Source organism: Amblyraja radiata, chromosome 4 (genome assembly GCF_010909765.2).
Source record: "Amblyraja radiata isolate CabotCenter1 chromosome 4, sAmbRad1.1.pri, whole genome shotgun sequence".
NCBI classification, from domain to species: Eukaryota; Metazoa; Chordata; class Chondrichthyes; order Rajiformes; family Rajidae; genus Amblyraja; species Amblyraja radiata.
In genome coordinates this window covers 115,631,587-115,650,520 of record NC_045959.1, presented here as the reverse complement: position 1 = coordinate 115,650,520, position 18,934 = coordinate 115,631,587, and the positions used below count along the sequence as shown (strand labels likewise).

Sequence of the window (18,934 nt, the reverse complement as noted above, 5' to 3'; positions counted from 1 at the left end):
GAGGCCAAGTCAGTGGGTATTTTTAAAGCAGAGATAGATAAATTCTTGATTAGTACGGGTGTCAAAGGGTGTCTGTGGAATTCTCTGCCGGTTCCCTGGATGCTTTCAAGAGATAGCTAGATAGGACTTAAAAATAGCGGAGTCAGGGGATATGGGGAGAAGGCAGGAACGGGGTACTGATTGGGGATGATCAGCCACGATCACATTGAATGGCAGTGCTGGCTCGAAGGGCCGAATGGCCTACTCCTGCACCTATTGTCTATTGTCTATTAATATGAGGAGAAGGCAGTGGAATGGGATTGAGAGCGTAAGATAGATCAGTGGGCTCGATGGGCTGAATGGCCTAATTCTGCTCCGAGGACTTAAACAAGGAAATTCCATTGGGTAGATACTGTAACATTTTAGATATCATAACAACATTTGCAAGACATTTGGACTGGAATGTGGATGGGAAAAGTTTAGAGGGATTTCGGGCCAAATGCAGGCAGGTGGGACTAGTGTAGATGGGGGCATGTTGGTCAGTGTGGGCAAGATGGGCCGAAGGGCCTGTTTCCAGGCTGTATCACTCTATGAGGATAGTTTTCCGTGTGGACACGGCATGGGTGTGATGTTTGGTGGACTGTGTGGGGTGGGAGGACCCGTTGCTCCTCCCGTGCAACAGTGGGCGCTGCAGAGGACAAAGGGAGATGTTTTGTATGTAGTTTATCCTGTCTGTAGTGTGCAGTAGGCGAACATGAAACTGGGTTCCTGCATTTGTTAGGCGACCTTTAGAAACACTTGCGGTGCACGATGGAGGGGCCAGACTCATCGTACTCCTGCTTGGTGATCCACATCTGCTGGAAGGTGGAGAGGGAGGCCAAGATGGAGCCGCCAATCCACACGGAGTACTTCCTCTCGGGAGGGGCGATGATCTTGATCTTCATGGTGGCGGGCGCCAGGGCGGTGATCTCCCTCTGCATGCGGTCGGCGATGCCCGGGTACATGGTGGAGCCGCCGGAGAGGACGATGTTGGCGTACAGGTCGCGCCTGATGTCGATGTCGCACTTCATGATGCTGTTGTAGGTGGTCTCGTGGATGCCGGTGGTCTCCATGCCCAGGAAGGAGGGCTGGAAGAGGGCCTCGGGGCAGCGGAAGCGCTCGTTGCCGATGGTGATGACCTGGCCGTCGGGCAGCTCGTAGCTCTTCTCCAGGGTGGAGGAGGAGGCGGCCAGGGTCATCTCGGCCTCGAAGTCCAGCGCCACGTAGCACAGCTTCTCCTTGACGTCCCGCACGATCTCCCGCTCGGCCGTGGTGGTGAAGGAGTAGCCGCGCTCCGTCATCACCTTGGTCAGGTAGTCCGTCAGGTCGCGTCCGGCCAGGTCCAGCCGCAGGATGGCGTGGGGCAGGGCGTAGCCCTCGTAGATGGGCACGGTGTGGGTCACCCCGTCGCCCGAGTCCAGCACGATGCCGGTGGTGCGGCCCGAGGCGTACAGGGACAGCACGGCCTGGATGGACACGTACATGGCGGGCGCGTTGAAGGTCTCGAACATGATCTGGGTCATCTTCTCCCGGTTGGCCTTGGGGTTGAGGGGGGCCTCGGTCAGCAGCACCGGGTGCTCCTCGGGGGCCACGCGCAGCTCGTTGTAGAAGGTGTGGTGCCAGATCTTCTCCATGTCGTCCCAGTTGGTCACGATCCCGTGCTCGATGGGGTACTTCAGCGTCAGGATTCCCCTCTTGCTCTGCGCCTCGTCACCAACGTAGCTGTCCTTCTGGCCCATCCCCACCATCACGCCCTGAAATTAGGAACAAAACACAGTCACCATCATCCCACTGCATGGTCAGAAGGTCAGAAGGTCATAAGGTCATAGTGTCATGGGGTCATCGTGTCATAATGTCATAAGGTCATGTCATAGTGTCATAAGGTCATAGTGTGATAAGGTCATAGTGTGATAAGGTCATAGTGTCATACGGTCATAGTGTCATAAGGTCATAGTGTCATACGGTCATAGTCATAAGGTCATAGTGCCATAAGGTCATAGTGTCATAAGGTCATAGTGTGATAAGGTCATAGTGTCATACGGTCATAGTGTCATAAGGTCATAGGGGCATAAGGTCATAGTGTCATACGGTCATAGTGTCATAAGGTCATAGTCATAAGGTCATAGTGTCATAAGGTCATAAGGTCATAGGGTCATAAGGTCATACGGTCATAGTGTCATAAGGTCATAGTCATAAGGTCATAGTGTCATAAGGTCATAGGGTCATAAGGTCATAGGGTCATAAGGTCATAGGGTCATAAGGTCATAGTGTCATAAGGTCGTAGTGTCATAAGGTCATAATGTCATAAGGTCATAGTGTCATAAGGTCATAGTACCATGAGACAATAGACAATAGGTGCAGGAGTAGGCCCTTCGAGCCATTCAATGTGATCATGGCTGATCATCCCCAATCAGTACCCCGTTCCTATCTTTAAGAGCCCTATCTAGCTCTCTCTTGAAAGCATCCAGAGAACCGGCCTCCACTGCCCTCTGAGGCAGAGAATTCCACAGACTCACAACTCTCTGTGAGGAAAAAGTGTTTCCTCGTCTCCGTTCCAAATGGCTTACTCCTGCACCTATTTTCCATGTTTCGATAGATCGGGTAGACGTACAGAGTCTCTTGCCCAGAGTAGGTGAATTGAGGACCAGAGGACATAGGTTTAAGGTGAAGGAGGTAGTTGAGGCAGGAACTATCCCAACGTTTAAGCAATAGTTAGACAGGTACGTAGATAGGACAGGTTTGGAGGGATATGGATCAAACGCAGGCAGGTGGGACTAGTGCAGCTGGGACATGTTGGCCGGTGTGGGCAAGTTGGACCGAAGGGCCTGTTTCCACGCTGTATCGCTCCATGACTCTAACAGTCCAGCACAGGAACTGCCCATAATGTCCATGCCGAACATAAGGCCAAGTTAAATTAATTTCCTCTACCTACATGTGATCCATATCCCTCCATTCCCTGCATAGCTATATGCCTATTTAACACTTAAATGCCACTATCATATCTGCCTCCACCACCACCCCTGGCAGCGCGTTCCAGGCACCCACCACCCTCTGTGTAAAAAAACCTGCCCCGCACATCTCCTTTAAACGTTGCCTCTTCTCACCTTTTAAAAAAAAAAAATTTAATTATTTTTATTAGAAGTACGGTAAGTTACAATAATATCCAACACATATATCTTAATACATTTTTTGTACCGCTTCATTTTTTGAGCTTTAAGAAAAAGATAGAAGTAAAGGAAGTAATGAAAGTGCGCAAGAGTCGTGAAGGTGCAGGAGAGTGTTGGGAAAAGAAAGCCCCTTAGAAAAGAAGTTAGAGAAGGAAGTAAAGAAAGAAAGTAGACCCTAGAAAAGAAGGAAAAAGAAAGGAGAAACAATCGCTCTATTATAACATTAAACTCCGCAGAAAGCGGACTACCAACCAAGTCTGTTTTTGTTGTTGTTGTTGTTGCCAGATCCTGATACCATCTACTTATCTATCTATCTATCTATCTATCTATTTATTTATTTATTTATTTATTTATTTATAAAATTACTATTGCACCTCATGCTTGTAATATTTCCAAAAACGTAGACCACGTCTTTTGGAATTGGTCTGCTTTGCCTGCTTAGAGGAATCTCATCTCTTCCAGATGTAGTGTTTCAAACATATTTGATATCCACATTTTTATTGTTGGTGTGGGCGCATTTTTCCAGAATTTAAGTATGAGCTATTTTCCCATTATTAGCCCGTAATTGAGTAAATTCTTCTGAAACACGTTTAGTTCAGGGTTACCTTCCGATATTCCAAAAATGATCCATTCTGGTTTTGGTACCAGTTTTATTTTGATTAATTTTGTAAAGATATCAAATATTTCATACCAGAATTTTGGGATTTTTCTACAAAAAACAAAAGAATGCGCTTCTCACCTTAAAGTTATGCCCTCTCATCCTTGAAATTTCCACCCTGGCGAAAAAAGGTTCTGATTGTCTACTCTATCCATGCCTTTCCTATGAATGAATTAATCAATATGTTTATTGGCCAAGTATTCACATACAAGGAATTTGCCTTGGTGCTCCGCCCGCAAGTAACAACATGACATACAGTGACATAACTCTATCAGGTCCCCCCTCGACCTCTGACGTTCCAGAAACAAACAATCCAAGTTTGTCCGACCCGTCCTTATAGGTGTGTAAGAAAGAACTGCAGATGCTGGTTTAAATCGAAGGTCGACACAAAATGCTGGAGTAACTCGGCGGGACAGGCAGCATCTCTGGAGAGAAGGAATGGGCGACGTTTCGGGTCGAGGCCCTTCTTCAGACTAACCCTAACCCGTCTGAAGAAGGGTCTCGACCCGAAACATCGCCCATTCCTTCTCTCCAGAGATGTTGCCTCACCCGCTGAGTTCCTCCAGCATTTTGTGTCTACCGTCCTTATAGCTAATACCCTGGAATTCAGGGAGCACTTTGATAAAACCTTTTCTGCACCCTCTCCGAAGCCTCTATGTCCTTTTTGTCAAGAGAGTGGCCAGAATACTCAAAACACAGCCGAACCAAAGACTTGTAAAGATGAAATCATATCTTCCTGGCCCATATGGTATGTTAGCTTTCATAGCAAAAGGATTTGAGTATAGGAGCAGGGAGGTTCTACTGCCGTTGTACAGGGTCTTGGTGAGACCACACCTGGAGTATTGCGTACAGTTTTGGTCTCCAAATCTGAGGAAGGACATTATTGCCATAGAGGGAGTGCAGAGAAGGTTCACCAGACTGATTCCTGGGATGTCAGGACTGTCTTATGAAGAAAGACTGGATAGACTTGGTTTATACTCTCTAGAATTTAGGAGATTGAGAGGGGATCTTATTGAAACTTACAAAATTCTTAAGGGGTTGGACAGGCTAGATGCAGGAAGATTGTTCCCGATGTTGGGGAAGTCCAGGACAAGGGGTCATAGCTTAAGGATAAGGGGGAAATCCTTTAAAACCGAGATGAGAAAAACTTTTTTAACACAGAGAGTGGTGAATCTCTGGAACTCTCTGCCACAGAGGGTAGTTGAGGCCAGTTCATTGGCTATATTTAAGAGGGAGTTAGATGTGGCCCCTGTGGCTAAAGGGATCAGGGGGTATGGAGAGAAGGCAGGTACGGGATACTGAGTTGGATGATCAGCCATGATCATATTGAATGGCGGTGCAGGCTCGAAGGGCCGAATGGCCTACTCCTGCACCTAATTTCTATGTTTCTATACACAGTGGCGCAGCGGTAGAGTTGCTGCCTCACAGCGCCGGAGACCCGGGTTCGATCCCGACTACGGGCGCTGTCTATACGGAGTTTGTACGTTCTCCCCGTGACCGCGTGGGTTTTCTCCGAGATCTTCGGTTTCCTCCCACACTCCAAAGACAATGGACAATAAGACGATAGATGATAGGTGTAGGAATAGGCCATTCGGCCCTTTGAGCCAGCACTGCCATTCGATGTGATCATGGCTGATCATCCCCAATCAGTACCTCGTTCCTGCCTTCTCCCCATATCCCCTGACTCCGCTATCTTGAAGAGCCCTATCTAGCTCTCTCTTGAAAGTATCCAGAGAACCCGCCTCCACCGCCGTCTGAGGCAGAGAATTCCACACTCACAACTCTTTGTGTGAAAAAGTGTTTCCTCATCTCCGTTCTCAATGGCTTACCCCTTATTCTTAAACTGTGGCCCCTGGTTCTGGACTCCCCCAACATCGGGAACATGTTTCCTGCCTCTAGCGTGTCCAAACCCTTAATAATCTTATATGTTTCAATAAGATACCCTCTCATCCTTCTAAACTCCAGAGTATACAAGCCCAGCCGCTCCATTCTCTCAGCATATGACAGTCGCGCCAATCCGGGAATTAACCTGGTGAACCTACGCTGCACTCCCTCAATAGTAAGAATGTCCTTCCTCAAATTAGGGGACCAAAACTGCACACAATACTCCAGGTGTGGTCTCACTAGGGCCCTGTACAACTGCAGAAGGACCTCTTTGCTCCTACACTCTTGTTATGAAGGCCAACATGCCATTCGCTTTCTTCACTGCCTGCTGTACCAGCTGTACACAAAACAAAGTATTGTACCGTGACTTGTTAAATGTGACAATTAAGTATTCATTCATTCATTCATTCATTCATCATTCATTCATTCATTCATTCATTCATTCATTCATTCATTCATTCATTCATTCATTCATTCATTCATTCATTCATTCATCTCAGCATCCATCCAGCCAACTGAGACAAAAGCACACTGGATAGCCACCAAGTGGTCACAGGAGTGGAAGGTAACCTCATCTCCATTACACAGCTACATCTCTTCACCAGATAAAAGCTGTCCAGGGTCTGAGCTCCCCAGAGGAGCATGGGTGAAGCTCAACACACTTGGTACTGGAGTTGGGCGTTTCAACGCCAGCGTGTGGAGATGGGGGCTCCCTCCGCCAGAGCCCAGCCTGTGAATGTGGGAACAGAACAACAGACAGCCAACCATGTCATCTCTGGGTGCCCGCTCTACCACCCACCAAATGGAGCTGTGTCAGGGCCTGGCAGACATTGACGCCAACAGAGACAACCACCTGGCTGCTCAACACCCGGCTTGAGATCTAACTATTCCTTTGGTTTATTTATGTTTCATTCGCAAGAAGCAAGAAGATTAATTCATTGGGAAAACCCAGTTAGGGAACGTTTGTTATTTTCCATAAAGAAAAACGACTCCCATCAATGTCCAGCCAACAGTTACAAACTTCCGATTGGAAGCTACATCATTTTAAATTAAAGATTAGATTCCTCTGCCTTCATTTTAAGAGCGTGCATTTAAGGAACTTTGGCCCAGAAATGAGACGTTAATTGTAGACAACACCATTTCAGTGATCAGTTGCCTAGCAACCCAATCTAATCCAATCTTGCAATCTCATTTACAAATTCACATCTTCTGTTGAACAGGTTTTTCCAGTGAGGGGAGAGAAAATGTCTCTGCAATTTATACCCCATACTTAAAATGGTCCACATGAAACCAAAAGAGCTCATAAAGTCATGGAGTGATACAGCGTGGAAACAGGCCCTTCGGCCCAACTTGCCCACACTGGCCCACAATGTCCCAGCTACACTAGTCCCACTGTCCTGGTGAGTTACTCCAGCACATTGTATCTGATATGTCACCTGCCCATAGAGTCATGGAGTGATACAGCGTGAAAACAGGCCCTTCGGCCCAACTTGCCCACACCGGCCAACAATGTCCCAGCTACACTAGTCCCACCTGCCTGCTCTTTGTCCATATCCCTCCAAACTTGTCCTATCCATGTACCTGTGTAACTGCTTTGTAAACGTTGGGATAGTCCCGGCCTCAACTACCTCCTCTGGCAGCTTGTTCCATACACCCACCACCCTTTGTGTGAAAAAGATTCCTGCTAAATCTTTTCTCCTTCACCTTGAACCTATGTCCTCTGGTCCTTGATTCCCCTACTCTGGGCAAGAGACTCTGTGCATCTACCCGATCTATTCCTCTCATGACTTTATACACCTCTATAAGATCACCCCTCATCCTCCTGCGCTCCAAGGAATAGAGACCCAGCCTACTCAACCTCTCCCTATAGCTCACACCCTCTAGTCCTGGCAACATCCTTGTAAATCTTTTCTGAACCCTTTCAAACTAAGACAATATCTTTCCTATAACATGGGGCCCAGAACTGAACACAATATTCTAAATGCGGTCTCACCAACGTCTTATACAACTGCAACATGACATCCCAACTTCTATACTCAATACTCTGACTAGTGAAGGCCAAAGTGCCAAAAGCCATTTTGACCACCTTATCTACCTGCGACTCGACCTTTAAGGAAAACATATACCTACACTCCTAGATCCCTCTGCTCTACAACACTACCCAGAGGCCTGCCATTCACTGTGTAGGTCCTGCCTTGTTAGACGTCCCAAAATGCAACACCTCACACTTCTCTGTATTAAATTCCATCAACCATTCCTCCGCCCACCTGGCCAATCGATCCAGATCCTGCTGCAATCTTTCACAACTATCTTCACTATCTGCAAATCTTTTGTATCATCAGCATACTTGCTAATCTTGCCCTGTATGTTCTCATCCAAATCATTGATGTAGATGACAAACATTAACGGGCCCAGCACTGAGCCCTGAGGCACACCGCTAGTCACAGGCCTCCAGTCCGAGAAGCAACCTTCCACCATCACCCTCTGCTTCCTTCCATGGAGCCAATTTGCGATCCATTCAGCTATCTCTCCTTGGATCCACTTCCCTCCACACATGCTGCCTGATCTACACGAGGTCCTCCAGCATTTTGATTCCTGATTCAACATTCCAACATCCAAAGGGCGGATGAGCTCCTAGCGAGCAGACGGCCATCCACCCTTCAGTAGGAGTTGAGATCACTGCCGTACATAGCATAGTAAGGAACGATGATAAAGCACACACACACACCAAAATCCTGTACCTCCAGCGGCGGAAGTCCGCAGGAACTGGAGGACAGAGATGTGTGGTGCGTCCGTCACCGTTCCCGTTGGAGACCAGCGCCACTGCTTCGCTAATGTTTTCAACGATGATCAAAGTCAAAGTCAAATTTATTCGTCACATGAAACAACGAAGGTGCAGTGAAATGAATTTACCAGCAGCGATACACTTGAAAAGAACACACAATGCACAATAGAATTTAACACAAACATCCACCACAGTGGTGGAAGGCAACAAAGTTCAGTCCTCCTCCTTTGTTCACCCGTGGTCGGGGCCATGAACCCTCCACAGTCGCCGCTACCGACGGCCGGACGTACAGGCCCTCTCGTCGGGATGATCCAAACTCCGACATCTGGACGGTCTAACACACTCGGAGCGCCCGACTCGGCACTTTCCTACCGGAGACCAGAGCGGCTTCAGAATGTTATAGGATGACATGACAGTCCCTGTTGAGACCTCACTGCCTTTTGGAAATGGCCGGTGCTCTTATTTAAAAGAGGTGTACAAAATCATGAGAGCGATAGCTCGGGCAAATGCACAGATTCTCCAGCCCAGAGTGGGAGATCAGCTTCCTATATCCTCCCTAATCAAGAATCTTTCTATCTCTGCCTTAAAAATATCCACTGACTTGGCCTCCACAACCTTCTTTGGAAGAGTTCCACAGATTCACCACCCTCTGACTAAAGACATTTCTTCTCATCTCCTTCCTAAAAGGACGTCCTTTAATTCTGAGTCTGTGACCTCTAGTCCTAGACTCTCCCACTAGTGGAAACATCCTCTCCACATCCACTCTATAAAAGCCTTTCACTAATCTCTATGTTTCAATGAGGTCCCCCCCCTCATTCTTCTAAACTCCAGCCCAGTGCTGCTAAACGCTCATCATAGGTTAATTTACTAATTCCTGGGATCATTCTTGTAAACCTCCTCTGGACCCTCTCTAGAGCCAGCACATCCTTCCTCAGATATGGTGCCCAAAATTGCTCACAATATTCAAAATGCGGCCTGACCAGCACCTTATAGAGCCTCAACATTACATCCCTGTTTTTGTATACAAGCCCTCTCGAAATAAATGCTAGCATTGAGTTTGCTTACTACCGATTCGACTTGCAGATTAACTTTTTGGGAATCCTGCACCAGCGCCCAAGTCAAATCTTTGGATTCTCTCCCCATTTAGAAAATAGTCTACGCCTTTATTCCTACTACCAAAATGCATGACTCCACACTTTGCTACACTATATTCCATCTGCCACTTCTCTGCCCACTCTCCCAGCCTGTCCAAGTCCTGCTGCAGAGTCCCTGCTTTCTCTACACTACCTGCCCCACCACCTATTGTCGTCTCATCCACAAAGCCTTCAATCCCCTCGTCCAAATCATTAATGTACAAGGTGAAGAGTAGCGGCCCCAGCACCGACCCTTGTGGAACTCCGCTAGTCACCGGCAGCCAAGCAGAAAAAGCCCCCTTCATTGCCACTCTTTGCCCTCTGCCATCCAGCCACCCTGATATCCATGCTAGTATCTGCCCTTTGATACCGTGGGCTCTCTCCCTAGTGAGACCACACCTGGAGTATTGTGTGCAGTTTTGGTCCCCTAATTTGAGGAAGGACATTCTTACTATTGAGGGAGTGCAGCGTAGGTTCACCAGGTTAATTCCCGGGATGGCGGGACTGTCATATGCTGAGAGAATGGAACGGCTGGGCTTGTACACTTTGGAGTTTAGAAGGATGAGAGGGGATCTTATTGAAACATATAAGATTATTAAGGGTTTGGACGCGCTAGAGGCAGGAAATATGTTCCCGATGTTGGGGGGAGTCCAGAACCAGGGGCCACACAATTTAAGAATAAGGGGTAAGCCATTTAGAACTGAGATGAGGAAACACTTTTTCAAACAGAGGGTTGTGAGTCTGTGGAATTCTCTGCCTCAGATGGAGGCAGGTTCTCTGGATACTTTCAAGACAGAGCTAGATAGGGCTCTTAAAGATGGCGGAGTCAGGGGATATGGGGAGAAGGCAGGAACGGGGTACTGATTGGGGATGATCAGCCATGATCACATTGAATGGCGGTGCTGGCTCGAAGGGCCGAATGGCCTACTCCTGCGTCTATTGTCTTATGTCTATTTTCATTAACAGCCTCACGTGTGGCACCTTATCAAAGGCTTTCTATGAATATAGGGCATGTTGGTAGGTGTGGGCAGGTCGGGCCGAAGGGCCTGGTTCTATGCTGTATGACTCTGTCAAAGGGTAAACGGTACCTGATGTCGTGGTCGGCCCACGATGGAAGGGAAGACCGCTCTCGGGGCGTCGTCTCCAGCGAAGCCTGCCTTGCACATCCCCGAACCATTGTCCACAACGAGAGCTGCAATCTCCTCATCCCCCATGGCTCTGGATCCAGCTGGAACTCACTGCAGATAGACACAAAGTGCCGGAGTAACACGGCGGGTCAGAGCAGCATCTCTGGGGGACTAGGATAGAAAATATGGGAAACATAGAGAAATAGGTGCAGGAGTTGGCCATTCGGCCCTTCGAGCTAGGACTGCCATTCAATGTGATCATGGCTGATCAGTCACAATCAGTACCCCGTTCCTGCCTTCTCCCCATATCCCCTGACTCTGCTATCTTTAAGAGCCCTATCTAGCTCTCTCTTGAAAGCATCCAGAGAACCGGCCTCCACTGATGCAGAGAATTCCACAGACTCACCACTCTCTGTGAGAAAAAGTGTTTCCTCGTCTCCGTTCTAAATGGCTTTACCCCTTATTCTTAAAGTGCCCCGTTCCTGCTTTTTCACCATATCCCTTGATTCCTTTGATGATGGGAGATGATTCGGGTCGGGACCCTTCTCCGGACTGAAAATAGGGGCGGGAATTTCCCTGGAATTTAGGATGAAAGGGGATCTTATAGAAACATATGGGGAGAAGGCAGGAACGGGGTACTGATTGGGGATGATCGGCCATGATCACAGTGAATGGCGGTGCTGGCTCGAAGGGCCGAATGGCCTGCTCCTGCACCTATTGTCTATATGCAATTCTTTAGGAATTGAACAAGCTAGATACAGGAAAAAAGTTCCTGATGTTGGGGGAGTCCAGGACCAGGGGCCACAGTTTAAGAATAAGGGGTTGGCCATTTAGGACTGTGATGAGGAAAAGCTTTTTCACCCAGAGAGTTGTGAATCTGTGGAATTCTCTGCCACAGAAGGCAGTGGAGGCCGATTCACTGGATGTTTTAAAGAGAGAGTCAGGTATAGCTCTTAGGGCTAAGGGAATCAAGGGATATGGGGAGACAGCAGGAACGGGGCACTGATTGTGGATGATCAGCCATGATCATATTAATAGACAATAGACAATAGGTGCAGGAGGATGCCATTTGGCCCTTCGAGCCAGCACTGCCATTCAATGTGATCATGGCTGATCATCCCCAATCAGTGTTCAAAAGGGAACTGCAGATGCTGGAATATCGAAGGTACACAAAATTGCTGGGGAAACTCAGCGGGTGCAGCAGCATCTATGGAGCGAAGGAAATAGGCGACGTTTCGGGCCGAAACCCTTCTTCAGACTGGGTTTCGGCCCGAAACGTCGCCCATCCCCAATCAGTACCCAGTTCCTGCCTTTTCCCCATATCCCTTGACTCTGTTATTTTTAAGAGCCCTATTTAGCTCTCTCTTGAAAGCATCCAGAGCACCCATATTGAATGGGGGTGCTGGCTCAAAGGGCCGAATGGCCTACTCCTACGCCTATTTTCTATGTTTCTAGGAGAGGAGGGAACCGAAGGTAGGAAAAAGGCCAGAACAAGGCAGGGCCGGCAACTGATGACCTCGGGGAGGGGTGGAGCCCACAATGGGCCAGTGTTGGCTGGGGAAGCGGTGATTACGAGGGGGCTTCAGGGATGCTGACAGATCATGTACCAGAGATAAAATGTGATCGGGGTGGGGGAAGGACAGTCAGACTGGGCGGAGGAGAACAGGGAAGGGGGGAGGAGGAGAGAGGGGTTACTGTAAATGAGAGTAACTTGGTGAAATGAGCTGCCAGACTCACAGTGTTAACTGCAGGACTGCAGCTGATTAGAGATAGGATTACACAGCAAAACCCACACTTGACATAGCTTACCTTGGCGAAGAGTTAGATCCCTCTATAAAGATTCACAATGTCTTCCTGAGCTTTGTCACCGGCCTTTTATACTGCATCGGTTTTCACCTCTCACTCAGAATCACATGAGCAAGGCAGAGAGGAGGACCTACGCACAGGCTTAACCATACATCCTCCCGTTTATTTTTAAACCTGGCATTCTCATTCAAAACGGCTCTCCTCCGCTCCTCAGCCACGAATAGGAATGAACACACCTCGGGACCAGCTGTAAACCGGCCACTGACTTTATCCTGCAGAAACAAAGGAGAAAGAGGCCCAGCTCATATTGGAGGAACAGCATCCCACGTTTCGCTCGGGCAGCTGACACCCCAACGGTATGAATGTTGATTTAATTAACCAAGTAACCCTTGCTTTCCCTCTCCCTCCCTCCCTCCCTCTCTCCATCTCGCACACAGCTAGTTGTGAGTCTGTGCAATTCTCTGCCTCGGTGGAGGCCGATTCTCTGGATGCTTTCAAGAGAGAGCTAGATAGGGCTCTTAAAGATAGCGGAGTCAGGGGATATGGGGAGAAGGCAGGAACAGGGTACTGATTGGGGATGATCAGCCATGATCACATTGAATGGCGGTGCTGTCTCGAAGGGCCGAATGGCCTACTCCTGCGCCTATTAACCATATAACCATATAACAATTACAGCACGGAAACAGGCCATCTCGGCCCTACAAGTCCGTGCCGAACACTTATTCTCCCCTAGTCCCATCTACCTGCGCTCAGACCATAACCCTCCATTCCTTTCCCGTCCATATACCTATCCAATTTATTTTTAAATGATGAAATCGAACCTGCCTCCACCACCTTCCCTGGAAGCTTATTCCACACAGCTACCACTCTCTGAGTAAAGAGGTTCCCCCTCATGTTACCCCTAAACTTCTGTCCCTTAATTCTCAAGTCATGTCCTCTTGTTTGAATCTTCCCTACTCTCAGTGGGAAAAGCTTGTCCACGTCAACTCTGTCTATCCCTCTCATCATTTTAAAGACCTCTATCAAGTCCCCCCTTAACCTTCTGCGTTCCAGAGAATAAAGCCCTAACTTATTCAACCTATCTCTGTAACTTAGTTGTTGAAACCCAGGCAACATTCTAGTAAATCTCCTCTGTACTCTCTCTATTTTGTTGACATCCTTCCTATAATTCCATCTACCTATTGCCATCCCTCTTCCTGCCTGGTTCTCTACCCAATCTGACTGTCCTCCTGATTAGTAGCCCCTACGTCCCACGGTATGAGTTCATTCCAAGAGCTCTCCCGAGTTTAAAAAAAATCAAACTCATGGTAAGCACGGAGAATGAACGTAGCGGGTACGTCGGAGCTCGGGGACGTCTCTTAGCGGCTCGTAACGCTAACGGCAGGTACTCGGGAAGACTCGCTAACGGCAGGTAAGCACGGGAAGGCTCGTGAAGATTTTTCAACACGTTGAAAAATGTCCACGAGAGCCCTGAGTACCGACGAGCGGCTATTACCGTAAATCTCCGAGTTCGAATCAGGGCAAACTCGGGAGAGCTCTTGGAATGAACTCGTACAGTGGGACACGGGTTTAAATTTTTATCTCCGCGCTTCGTGGTCAGCTTCCGCTAACAATTCTACGCTTCCCTTGAATTTCATCCCCCTTTGATCTCTCGTTTTCACACTTCACCCTTCCCATATCTACATGTCTCCCTCTCCCCTGACTCTGGGTCTGAAGAAAGGTCTCGAAGGGCCGAATGGCCAACTCCTGCACCTGTTGTCTATTGTCTCCCTCTCCCCTGACCCTCGGTCTGAGGAAGGGTCTCGACCCGAAACGTCACCCATTCCTTCTCTCCAGAGACGCTGCCTGTCCCGCTGAGTTACTCCAGCATTTTGTGTCCATCTTAGGTTTCCCAGAAGGATGCCTGGATGAGGCTGTATCAGGGTGAAAGTCGCACAAACATGCATTGTTTTCTTCGGAACGCCGGAGGTCCTGGGGAGACCTGGTAGAAGTGTATAAAAATATGAGAGGCATAGACAGGGTAGACAGTCAAAACCTTTTCTCCCGGGCTCAGTTGGCATTAACCAACCTGATCTCCCGGTGGCTCAGCACTTCAACTCCCCCTCCCATTCCGAATCCGACCTTTCTGTCCTGGGCCTCCTCCGTGGCCAGAGTGAGTCCCACCGCAAATTGGAGGAGCAGCACCTCATATTCCCCTCAGGCAGTTTACACCCCAGCGGTATGAACATTGACTTCTCCAATTTCAGGTAGTCCCTGCTTTCTCCCTCCTTCCCCTCCCCTTCCCAGCTCTCCCACTGTCTCCGCCTCTTCCTTGCTTCTTGAAGTCTGAAGAAGGGTCTCGACCCGAAACGTCACCTATTCCTTCGCTCCATAGATGCTGCCTCGCCCGCTGAGTTTCCCCAGCATTTTTGTTCATCCCAGGCTGGGAATATCAAATACTAGAGGTGCATAGCTTTAACATGAGAGGGGCAAGGTGTAAAGAAGGTGTAAGAGCATGTTTTTGACTCTGGGAGTGGTGGGTGCGTGGAATGCTCTGCCTAGGCCGATGAAGATTGTGTGCTAGGGTCTGGCTTCTGGATCAGCGCAGGATCTGCCAACAGGATCACCAAACTCATCGGGAATGCCGGCTCCATCCTGGGGGCGGAGTTGGAGTTGGATTCACGGGAGGTTGGTCTTGGAGGGGAGGATGCTCCTCAAAACTGTGGAACATCCTGGACAATACGGCTCACCCCCTCCGTGACACACTGGTCAACCTGAGGAGCACCTTCAGCAGCAGACTGGTCCCACCAAGATGCAGCACAGAACCCCACAGGAGATCCTTCTTCCCTCTGGATATCAAACTGTACAACTCCTCCCCCTTCTGTCGTGGGGTAGACTGAGACTGAGGCTGACTCCCCCCCACCCCTCACCCCCTCCCCCTCGCCCCAATCCTTTGCACTTGTCACTTTAATTTCATGTATATGTTGTGTTTTTATGACTGTTGGCAGATCAATTTCCCTCCTGGGATAAATTAAGTTCTATCGTATCGTGTTGTATCGTATCAGAATGGAAGGACATGGATCATATGCAGGCAGATAAGAGATGGTCTTGTCTTGGCTTCATGTGCGGCACAGACATTGTGGGCCGAAGGGCCTGTTCCTTTTTCTGCACTAGGTTCAGCATGTACTGTATACATTCAGTACAAATTGGTTAGAAACATAGAAACATAGAAGATAGGTGCAGGAGCAGGCCATTCGGCCCTTCAAGCCAACACACCGCCATTCAATATGATCATGGCTGATCATCCAACTCAGTATCCCATCCCTGCCGTCTCTCCATACCCCCTGATCCCTTTAGCCACAAGGGCCACATCTAACTCCCTCTTAAATATAGCCAATGAACTGTGGCCTCAACTACCTTATTCAAACAAGAGGACATGACTTCAGAATTAAGGGACAGAAGTTTAGGGGTAACATGAGGGGGAACTTCTTTACTCAGAGAGTGGTAGCGGTGTGGAATGAGATTCCAGTGGAAGTGGTGGCGGCAGGTTCGTTGGTATCATTTAAAAATAAATTGGATAGGCATATGGATGAGAAGGGAATGGAGGGTTATGGTATGAGTGCAGGCAGGTGGGACTAAGGGAAAAAAGTTGTTCGGCACGGACTTGTAGGGCCGAGATGGCCTGTTTCCGTGCTGTAATTGTTATATGGTTATATGGTTATACCTTCTGTGGCAGAGAATTCCACAGATTCACCACTCTCTGTGTGAAAAATGCTTTTCTCATCTCGGTCCTAAAAGACTTCCCTCTTATCCTTAAACTGTGACCCCTTGTTCTGGACTTCCCCAACATCGGGAACAATCTTCCTGCATCTAGCCTGTCCAACCCCTTAAGAATTTTGTAAGTTTCTATAAGATCCCCCCTCAATCTTCTAAATTCTAGCGAGTTCTGTTCTGTGCTGTGCTCTACATCCTATGAGTGAGAGGAGCTGATATTGAAGCATTGTAAGACTTACACTCAGAGTGACCGACCTTCTCATTCACTACATTAACCATCTTTTGAACCAAGAATCCTTGAATGAATGATCAAGAAGGAACTGCAGATGCTGGAGAATCGAAGATAGACAAAATTGCTGGAGAAACTCAGTGAGTGCGGCAGCATCTATGGAGCGAAGGAAATAGGCAAAGTTTCGGGACGAAACGTTGCCTATTTCCTTCGCTCCATAGATGCTGCCGCACCCGCTGAGTTTCTCCAGCAATTTTGTCTACGAATGGATGAATGAATCGTGTGTGGACGTGGTGTTGAAGGACGAGAAGCCGAAGCAAAGAAGTGGAAGCCAAATAACCGAACGAAACTAAGCCGAAACGCCAAATAACCGAAAGCATACGAAGCCCAAACGCCAACGAACTGAGAGGGCGCGACGCCGAAAAGCCAACTTACCGAAAGACTGCGTCGCCTAAAAGCAAACTCACCGAATCGCCGCTCCGCCGAAACGCCACCTAACCGAAAGGCTGCGTCGCCTACAAGCCAACTAACCGAATGCCGCTCTGACGAAAAGTCAAATAATGGCTTGTGTGGGAAAATGACCCCCACCCTCCCGTCTCCACCGGCCAGTGATGTGATGGACGCGGGCGTCTGGAACAATCGCTGACAAGCCCCTCCCCCCGGCGACGTCATGTCCGTTATTCGACTTTTCGGCTGAGCGGCATTCGGTGAATTGGCTTTTAGGCGACACAGCCTTTCTGTTAGTTGGCTTTTAGGCATCACGCCATTTCGGTACGTTGGCGTTTCGGCTTTGTTTCCGTTCGGCTATTTGTCTTCGACTTCTTTACTTCGGCGCCACGTCCGGGTACCGAATGAATAAGTTTATTGGCCAAGTATTCACATGCAAGGAATTTGCCTTGGTGCTCTGTCCGCAAGTGACAACATGGCAAACAGTGACAGTTAGGAATGACACATAAAACATTAAGCATTCTCTTGAGGACCAGAGGACATATGTTTAAGGTGAGGTGGGGGGGGGGGGGGGGAGATTTATGTAGATTATTTTATACAGTCATAAAGCATGGAAACAGGCCCTTCGGCCCAAATTGGTTTTGCACTGTTATGGTCTGGTTACCTAGTATTACTGATTATTAATATATTGTATTAATTAATTTTTATATTTTTATAGTCATGGAGTGATACAGCGTGGAAACAGGCCCTTCGCCCCAACTTGCCCACACCGGCCAACATGTCCCATCTACACTAGTCCTGCCTGCCTGTGTTGGGCCCATTTCCCACTAAACCTGTCCTATCCATGTACCTGTCCAACTGTTTCTTAAACGTTGCGATAGTCCCAGCCTCAACTACCTCCTCTGGCAGCTCGTTCCGTACACCCACCACCCTTTGTGATTAGCGTAGATGGGGCATGTTGGTCAGTGGGCCAATTGGGCCGAAGGGCCTGTTTCCATGCTGTATAACTCTGTCATTCTATAACTACTGAGATCAGGGATGAAAATAGATTGTTTTAAAAGAAAAACAAAATCGATAATGCTTCTCGATTAGGGTTTAATTATGCTTTAATAGTGACACTGGTGCCCTTAAAGCATCCACGGCCTTCTCAATTACAAGCGGTAGCCATTTTGAAATATTAAAGACAATAGGTGCAGGAGTAGGCCATTCGGCCCTTCGAGGCAGCACCGCCATTCAATGTGATCATGGCTGATCATCCCCAATCAGTACCCAGGATACTTTCAAGAGAGAGCTAGATAGGGCTCTTATTCCAAATCCAACCTTTCAGTCCTGGGCCTCCTCCATGGCCAGAGTGAGGCCCACCGCAAATTGGAGGAGCAGCACCTCATATTCCGCTTGGGTAGTTTACACCCCAGCGGTATGAACATTGACTTCTCCAATTTCAGGTAGTCCCTGCTTTCTCCCTCCTTCCCCTCTGGAGGCCGGTTCTCTGGATACTTTCAAGAGAGAGCTCGATAGGGCTCTTAAAAATAGCGGAGTCAGGGGATATGGGGAGAAGGCAGGAACGGGGTACTGATTGGGGATGATCAGCCATGATCACATTGAATGGCGGTGCGGGCTCGAAGGGCCGAATGGCCTACTCCTGCACCTATTGTCTATTGTCTATTGAATGGCGGTGCTGGCTCGAAGGCCGAATGGCCAACCCCTGCACCTGTTGTCTATTGTCTATTGTCACCCTCTCCCCTGATTCTCGGTCTGAAGAAGGGTCTCGACCAGAAACGTCACCCATTCCTTCTCTCCAGAGATGCTGCCTGTCCCGCTGAGTTACTCCAGCATTTTGTGTCTGTCATTCTTCCTATTGAGGGAGTGCAGCCCTAATGAGTTTGGCCACCTTATGCAGTAAATTGTTCAGGTGGTTTGCTGCCTT

The 18,934-nt window shown here is 48.5% G+C and overlaps 1 protein-coding gene across 1 annotated transcript; it reads right to left on the bottom strand.

Annotated features, from left to right (window-relative positions):
* Positions 1–724: 724 nt before the first annotated feature.
* LOC116972509 (actin-2-like) lies at positions 725–10,874 on the bottom strand. Its single transcript, XM_033020289.1, has 2 exons — positions 10,734–10,874; positions 725–1,772 (listed from the first exon to the last, which is right to left on the bottom strand). Exons 1-2 carry the CDS (start codon positions 10,857–10,859, stop codon positions 768–770), a joined length of 1,131 nt encoding a protein of 376 aa, XP_032876180.1. The 5' UTR covers positions 10,860–10,874; the 3' UTR covers positions 725–767.
* Between the last annotated feature and the right edge of the window lie 8,060 nt (positions 10,875–18,934).